The sequence below is a fragment of the Plectrocnemia conspersa genome, unplaced genomic scaffold, assembly GCF_051122295.1.
Source record: "Plectrocnemia conspersa isolate PC_06_02 unplaced genomic scaffold, ASM5112229v1 ptg000010l, whole genome shotgun sequence".
Classification (NCBI taxonomy): Eukaryota; Metazoa; Arthropoda; class Insecta; order Trichoptera; family Polycentropodidae; genus Plectrocnemia; species Plectrocnemia conspersa.
In genome coordinates, this window is record NW_028277174.1 from 22,768,031 (window position 1) to 22,780,188 (window position 12,158).

At 27.7% G+C, this 12,158-nt stretch overlaps 2 protein-coding genes across 2 annotated transcripts; one reads left to right on the forward strand and one right to left on the reverse strand.

Annotated features, from left to right (window-relative positions):
* Positions 1-3,016: 3,016 nt before the first annotated feature.
* On the forward strand, positions 3,017-8,460 carry LOC148231025 (uncharacterized). Its single transcript, XM_088194969.1, has 6 exons — positions 3,017-3,418; positions 3,752-5,325; positions 5,820-5,919; positions 6,980-7,084; positions 7,142-7,297; positions 7,366-8,460. Exons 2-6 carry the CDS (start codon positions 4,487-4,489, stop codon positions 7,417-7,419), a joined length of 1,254 nt encoding a protein of 417 aa, XP_088051095.1. The 5' UTR covers positions 3,017-3,418; positions 3,752-4,486; the 3' UTR covers positions 7,420-8,460.
* On the reverse strand, positions 7,441-9,005 carry AP-2sigma (adaptor protein complex 2, sigma subunit). The gene is made up of 3 exons (XM_088194970.1): positions 8,903-9,005; positions 8,538-8,687; positions 7,441-8,464 (listed from the first exon to the last, which is right to left on the reverse strand). The coding sequence occupies exons 1-3, from the start codon at positions 8,903-8,905 to the stop codon at positions 8,189-8,191; spliced, it is 429 nt and encodes a 142-aa protein (XP_088051096.1). The 5' UTR covers positions 8,906-9,005; the 3' UTR covers positions 7,441-8,188.
* Positions 9,006-12,158: the final 3,153 nt, after the last annotated feature.

The following is a 12,158-nucleotide window of genomic DNA, read 5'->3' on the forward strand; positions in this document are numbered from 1 at the left end:
AACTTCCAAAACGGTGGGGATCGATGATAAAAATTTAATTTAATTATTGTGGGAAAGTAATAAAAAAAAGTAATTGCAAACAAAAATAGTTTTGCGAAAGTTTCACACCTTAATTATTTGATAAATAAAATACTGTCATTTCCTGTGTGAGAGAAAGATGTAGAAAATTATTTTAGCGCAAGAATTTATGATCTAATTTTTAATTTATACAGATCAGAATAAGCAGAAGAAATATAATTCCGTTAAAAATATCACAAAAGCAGAGTTGTAATTATATCCATATATATGTACATATTAACCAAATAATGTAAATCAATATATCGCAAATTATTATAGTAAAGATGTTGTCGTATCTCATGCTTATTAATAAAACAGTGAAATGTTGAAATCGTCAATTTGATATTATAGTAATAATTTGTCACGTGTTTTATTTTACGTTCTCTACAAAATTACTTGATTAGATTCTAAAAAAAAATTTTTCTTAAAAACCTGACATGTAATTATTAATTTTACAAGAATAGTTTTTAAGAATATACTGAAATTTAAATTTAGTTTCCTACAATCGTAATTTATTATTCTATTTAATTTTGAAATTTAGTTATTGAAATTAGGAGACTAAAGTCTAAATAATCCCAAATGTATTTTATCCGTTAAAAACCTATTTTTAATCGATTATATTTAATTTATTGAAAATCTTTTAAAACCATTTAAATAAATAACTTAAAAAATACCCAAATATAAAAAAACTAATTTTTTATCCAATTTCATTTTACTAACGTAAAATAATATTTTTTGCGTTTTAAAAAAATATAAATTAGTTGCGTATTCTATTTTATTTATCTAGTAGTGTAAAATATAGCAAAAAACAAGTACATAAAAATTATAAAGATCTATATTTATTTGGTCAATAATTTTGATTTTAATTTTTCTCAGAAATTTAATTAATCGTTCAGTAGTTTTAATAAATGGTCAGTAACTTTAATTAACGGTCAGTTGTTAAATAATCATTAATTATTTTTTTCAATTTTTCCTGACTTATAATTTAATCTTTAGTAATTAATTTTAATGAATGTTGGTATTTTAACGAATAATGTTGATATTAATTAAAATGACTCATGAAAAATTGAATATGGAATAATACTATATAAAAATTAAATATAATTTATAAAAGTGTTGTAAATATGTATTTATAGAAAATAGTTATTTTATTGGAACTTTACTAACCGTTAATCAAAAAGTTACTGACTAAAATACTAATTATTACTGAGCATATATTAATATTATTACTAACCGTTTTATGTAAAATTTACTATCATGTCATTCTGCATAGTGATTTTGACTAAACAGTAATTTAAATAAACGTACATTAGTTTGGTCAAAATGGTCAGTAATATAAATAAAAGTTGGTTTAGTGTCTGTTTTTTTATTTTAAATGTTATTTTTAATTATTTAATAGTAAATAATGATTTATTTGAATGAATTATGGTGTTTTACCGGAGAGTAATAATAAGCGTTAATAAATATTAAATAAAATTACTCCTGAAAAATCGAATATAAAATATTAATGTATAAAAATCACATGTAATTCTGAAGGTGGTGTAAATATGTATCTAATTTATTAATAAACTGACCATATATTGATAATATTACTGACAATTTAATTTAGAAGTAACTGATAAATTATTTTTAAGAAGCTGCTAATTTTATTTTGTTTAGTAATTTAGGTAAAATTTTAATTTTAATAAATGGTTAGTTACTAAAATAATTGGTCAGAATTTAGATAATGATCAGTTGTTATATTAAATGTTCAGTATTTTATAGACAAAATTTTATATTAAATATTCTACATTAAAATTAAATATTTTGACCTGAAGCGTAAGAATCTAAAATAATTTATATTAATAAAATAAATATTTATGTAGCAAAAAAATAGTTCGATTATTGGAGCTTACTGACCGTTTATAACTTTTAATACCAAATTACTGATATTTTATAATTATTAGCTTACCATATATAAATAATATTACTGACTGTTTTATTTACAAGTTATCGACAATTATTTAAAAAAAAACTAACAATTAATTTGTTGGCAATTATAAGTGCATTATTAGCCAATTATAAATCCAAAAAGTTTTTTTTTAATGTTTCCTGATTGTTGTATTATTATTTTTAATTAAAACACAAAATTAAATGGTTTTTATTGTTATTAAATGTACAAACACGTTAAAGTATTGATAAACGTTAATTAAAATAATATAATATGTAAGTTTAATATTATAAAAAATATACATATACAAAATTATACTATACTTTTTTTCGTAATCTTAATCTAAATTTATTTATTTCTATTTCATGAATCTGTGGAAGAACTAGGATAAACATATTTTACTTACATATATAACACATCTTAAATTACTGATAAATATGATTGGAAGATTTAAGGTTATGTCATGTATGTCCTACCATTAGCTATTTTTAATCATATATTATATTTTTAATCTAAGAAATTATTTTATGCTACAAATGCTTTTACCTAACAATGAACATAAAAAAATATTAAAATACTCAAAATGAAACATCTGTTTATTCCAACCTTTCAATAATCTTACTCACCATAAATATCTCAATACTTACGTATCATTATTGTTTGTTTTCTGAAATTTAAAAAAAGCATCTACATACATATATACATAATATTTGAAACACACATAATTAAGCTACGACGTAAAAATAAATAAACAACACGAATGCATATTAAATAACTAAGTTAACGTTACTATTATTAATTACTGAATATATTACTTAACGTATGTTCACATGATTAATTATACATCAATTATATATACAAAACTTTTTAACACAAGTAATATTTTTAATATTTAATAGATGTGTTGAATATTATTTTATAGAACGCATATGTTTATTATAATTTATTTTGTATTACTTATTTCTAAGCTTTATTAATGAACACATTTTACACAACATATTATAGTATTCACGATAATTGATTAAAAATTATTTTATATAAAAAAGTTTGGTTAAATATTTTATGGATTATATATTATTTATCATATTCTATACATCAAGACAGAATACCCATTAGTAGATTACATAGATCTTTGTATATTTAAGATATAAATAAATATTATTATTATTAACAATATATTCTTAACAATAAACGGTATATACGTGAATATATTGTCAAGTGCACTTTATCACAGGTAGCTCTGGTAATCTGAAATGATAAGTCAAGACAAATTTGTAGTGTCGTGTGCAAATGAATTGTTTTATTGGGTCGTGTGCAAAATTATGTTTTAATATGTGAAATTCGCACTTTTGCGCTAATCGCAATTCGATTGTTGACCGAAAAATGTATCACTATCCTAAATGAGATATTTTGGTATCATTATTAATAAAGGTTTTGTTTGTTGTTTTTTAGATAATTTATATATAATAAATAGATTATATTAATTTATTACTCATCTACTCTACTAATTAAACATGAATAAATCCTACACTGTATTTTTATATTATTATTTTAATTAATAATTTTCTATTTATGATCACTTATTATTGCTACCTTTTAAAAATATTTACCACTAAATTAAATATAATAAAATAATAATGATATTCAATTTACCTGAAAATATTTAAGTAATATTCATTTAATCAATTAAAATTTTTATTCAAGGCTACAACATACATTTTTAATAAATTGAGTTAATATAACCCTTTGCTTGTCATATTACAGGAAAATGTCAAAACATCTAAACCGAAAGGATAATTAAAGGATACCATCATCATGATGAATATGAAACTTTCTTTTGACTGGATATATAATTATGTTAAATAACTAGGGTTGTATTATGAAAATAATACAAGATATTTTATTTTTATTTTTATGCTTTATATAATAATTTAAAATACGTAATTATATCAAACTTTTAATAAAATATTGTTGTAAGTCTGAAATAACGTTTTACATAGGTACAAAATGTACTTTTGGTAAAATCTTTGCTTTTTTTGTACTTAAAAAAAAATACAACATAAAATAGCTTTCCTAAATATTTTAGTAGCACATTAAGAAAAGAAATGTAGTATTTAACTTGGGTTCAATATATTATATCTGTGGCGGGCGTGAATAAGTTGACAACTCGAGATGCATAAATTTGTTATTATTTGCTTTATGTGTTCTAGACTGGTACGTCTGATAATGTGTAAATAAATAAATACCTCGTTTAGTTCAAAAACATGTGTATTTTTATACAATATTCCTACTGGGTAGTTTAACTTTATAATTTGCTTTTGATGAAGTTTAAAAAATAATGATTATTAATGCTTAATGATATTGTGCTAACCCTAGCTTTCAAATACATATGTATGTATATAATAATTAGTTTCTCCCGTCCTATATAATAACATAAAAAGGCAATTTTTAAATAAAATATTGCAGTATATTTTTCACATTCCGTGTATATCTACAATCATGAACATCAAAGCATTTCTTGACCCGTACAACAGACTCCCAATCGATGAATTTCATCTGACAACGTTTAGAAAAACGTTTCAAATGTCTTCTATAGGATTGTTAATAAATGGAGTGTATCCTAAACCTCTAACAATCTACACACTTTCACGTATAATATTTTCATACTTGTTAATGACATCTGGCAACTGCTTTCTTCTCTACACAATGACGCTGGATATCAAAGCTAAAGATTTCAAAGATGCTACTAGGCAATTGTCTATTTTATTCCTATCCATAACGATGCAAATCAAAATGACCCTCATCATCTACCACAAGAAGACCATTATATCGATTATAAGACGGATGGATGACGATTACAAATTCGCCACCGAGCAATTGAATCAAACATGCAGGAACATTGTAAAACAACATGCGATACGCGGAGTGTGGTTACAGGACATTTGGTCAATCATGGTCATCATGGTTGGTCTCGTTTTCATATCGTCAGCTTTAATTTTTACAGCTTATTCATATTTATATGAAACAATGCCACAAAAATTTATGGTATTTTATGTAATATTACCGTGGATGGACGACAAAAAATATGACTTTCCATTATACGAGGTGTTCTTCATATATGAAATATTCTTGGATATGTTTTCAATGCTTTTGTACATTGGCTTTGATCCAATGATGCCGATATTCGTATTGCACACATGTGGACAACTAGAAATAGTAAAAATAAAATTGTCAGAACTATACAATAATAACACTTCTGAAGAAGATGTAGAAAACATGACAGATTATTCCAAAAAGAAGATGAATGAAATTATCGAACAGCTTCAAACAATATACGAGTATTACTTTAAAAATTTTAATCGTAGGGCTTAGAATGGAGCAAAATAAATTAAAGTACTGCTCTGAATCGTTAAATGTTCCGATTATATTAATACCGAGTACTAAAAATATATTACTAAAATAGATTTCCATTCTGAGCCCTGCCTAGCTTATAAAATTTTACATTAATAACGTTTAGAAACAATATCAGATACTATATCCATTTTTATGTTGTATATTAGTTCTAAGAAAAGTTATATCAAATTCAGACAAATAAAAACAAACAATCAGAGTCCAGCATTTACATTTTCAATAGAGTTTCTAAGGCTTTGATATCTCGATTATTCATTAAATTTAATACTTATCATAAAAAATTATATTTAATGACCAATAATGTACAAATTTTTTTATTTCACTCTTTATAAATAGGCAAATGAGACATGTCCGACATTACTTCTATACGTTACATAAAGGTGCATATAATTAAATAAAGTTTACTGTCATTTTATTCTAGATTTGCTGTAGACATAAGTGAAATGTCTAGTTCTGTCTACGAAGCAGTGTTCTCTTTTTCTTCTTTTTTAACAACGGCTTCAGCTTTCCAAATAATCAGTGTATGTTAATAAATATGTGTGTTCTATTAAATTTATGATAAACTGTACAGAGGATAATAGTAGGCAGATTTTAAATTTATTTTGACAAAAAAACTGTAGTTTACTACAGTTTTTAACAACATGATTATGGAACACGTTTTTAAATGCCCGACATTCATATTTATCCGGACTTTGAACTTAAGAATTTAAGAAATTTTAGGTCTTTAAGGAACCATTAGCAGATTATGAAAACACTACGCTGATGCACTATTAAAATTAGCAATGAATTCTATAACCGATCCAGTGTTGGCCACATACTCCATAAAATACATCCAGATGGAGCTTTAAATGCTATGCATAGGCTATAGACATGCATTAGCAGCAAGAAATCTTGATGGGTTGTGCTTAAGCACAGGATCGGTTAAGACCAATAACGCACTTCACCTAATTGCATCTTTCTGTTGCCACATGATGTGCTGTAAATATGTAACTAAAAAAAGCTTCTCAGCTTATTTGTCTTTTCTTACACAAATTGGAGGTAGCGGGACGTAAATATAATTTGCATAAAATTTAATTTGTAATATTTTTTTTATTTATCTACTTGTCACTGTCGAATATTTATCCAAAATTTCGGAATGGTTCCATTGTTAATATATATGTACTTAAAAAATTCGTTATTTATAATGTGTTTGCTCTGAAAGGTCTTTTTTGTGGAATACGGTTCTATATTTTAGCTGTATGTTATAAAATACGTATTTCTTATGACTATGAGGGTTGCAACTTATCTATAATACTTCTCGGAATGAGCAAACGTTTCCTTCGAGGGTATATTTTATAAAAGTGATTTTTTGAGACGCTTTTCGATCAATGTTTGCATGTGTAGTATTTTGTGTGGTTCTGTTATTCGTGATTCGTAAATACAATTAGTAGGTCTGATTGATATCATTGTATCTCGTCAATGTTCTATGGAGGCCATAGTTCTCTCCTCAATGCTAATATAATATCTGTCTTAAGTTATCCAAAACGAGTAATATTATATCAAATCCTTAGTTATAATCAAATAATTCCTGTGATATTTCAGTGCATCAAAAATGGTGAGTTTCCCTACGAATTCACAATGTTCTTTGTGGCGACGATTTTCCACACCTTCATTCCAAGCTATTACGGCGATCTGTTGATTGAAAAGGTAATTTATAACTGTTCATAACTCTCAATTCCTATAATAACTTGTATAAAATTTTAGAGCTTGTCAGTTTGCCAATCTGCTTATGAGTGTTCTTGGGAAAAATCGGCAGATTTGTCACTGCGATCGACACTTATGATCGTAATGATGAGATCTCAAAAGTCGCTTCAAATCGCCACTATGTTTCGACCAGTCAGCCTTAAACTTTTCACAGAAGTGATACCATTTTACAGCGTGAATACTATTCTCTAAGATGTGTTTATTAATATTTTTATTATTTTTAGACAGCACAACATTCATGGGCTCTGCTAAATTTGTTGTTAACAGTGTTTAAATAATGGATTCGATTAAAACAACGATTTCATTACATTTATACAATAATTATATTATGATATACACAATAATTTATACAGTTATATATTTGATATATTATGTGCACACAATGTTTCGAGAACATGAATTGTAAAATAAACTTTTCACATTATTGCTTTCCTAAGTGAATTAGGACCAACGTTAAATCGCATAGTTAATATGCAAACGCACTAAATCTATATATGTATATTAACAAGTATGTAACACCATTCTTTCTGAATTTATATTTTATATTATATAATGATAAATTCATATTAACGACTTTGGCTATGAAATTATATTATAAAGCACGTCATAGCAACAAACATCTACAAACACATGTTTTTCAATCTTAAATACTTTCCTATAACATAGTAAAACAAAACGATCACTATATCAATCTCAATACTGATGGAATGCATCTGTTTTTATATATGGATAAATAATATATTATAGATACAAAATTATTATGATTATATTCATTCATATCAATCGTGTTTTATTGAAAAATTATAAATATGATGAGAAAAATATCATCATTAAAATTTAATGAACACATCGGTCAATTTTATAGCAACAAAAAATGAGCACGAATAATAATTTTAATAAATATTAGCATTTGATTTTAAAAATTTCATTTAAAATAATATAAATGATAAAAATGTTGCGTTTCTAATCAACAACCTCAGAACTCAATTTAAGCTATATAATTACAGTATTCTTTAAACTATTTAATTAACATAGAGAGCTTGTACGTTATTCGAGAGAATTCAACATCAACAACTGCTTGAGGACCTTCGTTTGAGATGTTTCGCGAATTTCGCCCGCTAAGAACATTTCGTCGACGACAGTGTACACTTTGTAGAAGTTAAAGACTAAATCAAGTTCGCAGACATTGTGGAAATACTCGTTCAATACTTCCACGAAGTTGTGGATGGCTTCCAGATAGCACAAGTTGTTGTCGTTGACGTCTACGCATATGCAAAAGTATAATCCGGCATATCGCCTGTATACGATTTTGAAATTCCTGAACTGTAATCGAAATATTAATTTATACAAAATGAAATCGTACAGAAAACGAACTGTTCGTACTCGAATGACAAACCTCGACGAAGTTCGTGTGTTTAGCATCTCTCACTGTAACGACGGCGTGAACTTCTTCGATGAGTTTCTGTTTCTCGTCGTCGTCGAAATTCATGTACCATTTCGCCAGACGCGTCTTGCCAGCGCGGTTTTGAATCAGTATAAAACGAATCTGAAATCGAATCGGATTTAAGTCATCGGTGAAAAATTGACGTTTTTATCTATTGGATAGATGACATTTGGTATCAGTTTCACTAATGGGCGGATATATGGTGAAAAAATACCAAGTCATACTTAAAATCGGTAAATCGATTTCAAAATATGATAAAAATACGTTTGTTAACATAAAAATAAAATTTAATTAAGGGAAAAATCAGTTCATAATACCATGATTGAAGGACCGTAGCACGTCACTTCACCGCCTTCGCGTCTTAGCAACGAAAATATCGGCCATGATTAGTATCAAATCCACAAAATTTAAGTCGTGCCATATACATATATTAAATCATAATTAACAATCAAATCATGCGTTTTAAAGAATATAGTTTAAAACTATTCTGTAAACATAGCCCTTTATGTAGAGTTGATTTAGGCTACAGTCTATAAAAGGGCTTTATCTCGTGAAAGGCTCGCAGTACTTATTTTTTCCCCTAAGTTAAAATTATGTAACTAAAAATAAAATACGCATTACGTTGCTTTTATTAATTAATAAGAATGAAAGACAGGTGGCAATTAGACACAGATTGAGCCGCAGCAGTAGTGTTTTTATTGAATATCTGAGTTGTTTACATGGTTATAAAACGTGGACGCGAGACGACGCGTCCGAATGTTCGGAAGATTGGCAATCGAGAGAATAACCGTCACGCCAGTGCTACTCAAGTGCCGCCAAGTTTTGGCCATAACAAATCTAGGCTCCCACACTACCATTTAGCTGTATTTGTATCAGCAGCAGCGTTAAATCTTCACGGAAAATGACCTGTGAGCCTTTCCTCTTTTTAGTTATAGTACTTGTGATAGTACAGTATAGTACACTAAATCCACACTTAACTAATTAGAATAACGAACATGTAATTAAATCATTTTTGCGATGGTACAAGATAAAATGTATGTATTTGATTTTGATACTAGAACCCTTGATACTTATTTTCCAATACAAATTTTCACCTACCTACCCAGCGTGCAACGCGTGCAGAACACGCGGGTGGCTGGTTTTAGGGGCGACCAAACATACCAAAAAAAGTTTAAAAATATTTAATTTTCAAAATGTAATATTTTAACTTTTTCACGATAAATATTTCAGGCAATTACTTGTTGGTTGAATACGTTTTTAATTTTATCTTGGATAAGGAGCAGTCCGTCGACATCGAGTTTGCTTTGTTCTAAGAAAGTACTATTTTTATGCGGAAGGAATGTCACAGATGTCTGCTCTGGCTGCCCCAAAAGCAGCCAAACCAAAAAAACATTCAGTCAATAACATTCAATATTATTATAATAATATGATGATTAACACGGTAAAATCGTATATAGATGTGTTATTTTTCATATTTTCTCGCAATTACATGTACATTTTAATTTTAGAATTGTGAGAGTAAAGTGAAATTATTTATAAAACTCCATAGTATTTTTTTATTTCAACGAGAAACACTATTAATTATTTCATAATCATAATTTAGTTGACACTTGTAAAAGATTCGGCAAAATAAGTGTAGTATACTCCTAAACAATAACATAAAGTTTATTAAATTTTTGCATTTCTTTTTTGGGTCACTCTTTCTTTATCTTTTAACAAAATTCAGTATCTCGTGATTATTCACATGTCATTAGAGTAATCCTTTAACCCTTAGACCGCCGACCGGTAAATTGTTAATTACTCGCTGTACGCCATGCGTTTTTAGCGATATAATTTTTTGGCTACTTACTCTGTTTAACACATCATTACAGCCAAAATACTCAATTTTTATATTTTAAAATTATATATGTATGATTAACATGGTTTAAACATTCTAATTATATCAATAAACAAACATTTTTAGTCGTATTGTTGGAAATATGGAGTGAACAAAACTAAATCTATTCGTCGGTCCGCGAGTTGGCTCGCGTACACACACCTACACACACATGAACGCGCGCGGAACTATACAAGCGAACGACAAGCAGGGTCATGCTCACACTGAGACAATTTTAATATATAATATAAATCTGCAACGCATTTTTTCTTCGTCTGACCTACATCCTGTTATAAAAATTTACAAATCGACAACATTTCTTTGATGCATACAAAATCACATATATCGTACACAAAAATAACCCTAATAACCAAACCGTTTGTTTTTGATCAATGGTGTTTGCAATTGGTTGTTGTTGAAGGTTGTCATATTTCTTTATATATAAAAATAATAAATAATAAAACTTGATAGCAAGATACGATGTTACATTTAACTATATATAATTATATGTATAATTTATAATATATACATATTCTTCTTCTTCTTCTTCTTCCACGGCACTACAACCGGTGATCGGTTTTGGCATTTCCACCTAATTTCTTGTAGGGCTTCTAGATATATCTTGAGTTTTAGTATTTCTTCCGATATTGTTTGCATTTTTCCTGGTTGTAATATTGCACATTCCAGCTTCCAAAATTGAAGTCCAATCGTTTATCTAGATTTTGATCGTCTAGGTCAGTGGTCGGCAAACTTATTGGCCGAAGAGCCAAATATGTACATTACAACGATTCAAAATAGTTCTGAGAGCCAAATCTGTTTTTTAATTTAGTAAACCTTTATTATAATTTTAAACCTTCATTAAATTACAGGTACACTGAATAAAACTTGATTTCACACTTAATAAAGATTTATTAGTTGATAAACAATAATATGAAAGTAAGGTATCCATAAATTTAAATCATGACAATGACTGACAAACACTTAATGCAAACAATGTCCTTGCATCTCCTTGGAAAGTTTCAGTAAGTCAGGTTTATATGTTGTTGTTTTTAATTTTAGGCATGATTCCAGGTTCTCATCAATAAGACAACTTTTCAGTTTACTCTTGATAAAGTTCATGCTTGAAAAGATTTGTTCGCATTAATATGTAGAACCAAAAAGGGAAAGAACAGCAAACGCAAGTTTTTTCAGCGGATCTTAAGAGTCAGGAATACTATTCCAAGCGTTGAAAATGATCATGACTTCATTCTCCAGGTCTTTCAAAGCAGACCACTTGTGTTGTGAACTAAGATCACATTCGTTCTTCTCCGATATTTCCAAATCAATACAAAGACGTTCAAATTTGGAGCTCCATATTTTCTTGTTTTTTAAATCCTGCAATTATATTTCAAAGTTACTAATGTCAATGCCAAAAGGAGAAAATTTCAACTCAGTTTATTGTAGCATTAAGAAGATTTTTGACGAATGCTAAGGTCGCTTTGAAACCTGCTGAGAAATGCTTTCCTCATATTTAAAATTGTTGTTTTGAAATGGTGTTTGTCAATAGAGGAATTATTTTCTTGGCGATGCTTCAGCAGGCTCGGAAAGTGAAACAATGTTTCCCTTTCAAAATCTTGAGCAAAAGCGTTTTAAAACGTTCCCTCTTGATAACCATCGAACCTTGCTATGAAGCAGAAAATCAGCGTACTCACTCTTCA

Bases quoted from the DNA above. Each gene is read 5' to 3' on its own strand.
- LOC148231025 (XM_088194969.1), top strand. From the start codon at position 4,487: ATGAACATCAAAGCATTTCTTGACCCGTACAACAGACTCCCAATCGAT. The intron at 5,920-6,979 runs GTATGTTAATAA...GTGATATTTCAG, and splicing joins CAGCTTTCCAAATAATCAGT to TGCATCAAAAATGGTGAGTT. The intron at 7,298-7,365 runs GTGATACCATTT...TATTATTTTTAG, and splicing joins GCCTTAAACTTTTCACAGAA to ACAGCACAACATTCATGGGC.
- AP-2sigma (XM_088194970.1), bottom strand. The intron at 8,465-8,537 runs GTTTGTCATTCG...TTTCGATTACAG, and splicing joins AACACACGAACTTCGTCGAG to TTCAGGAATTTCAAAATCGT.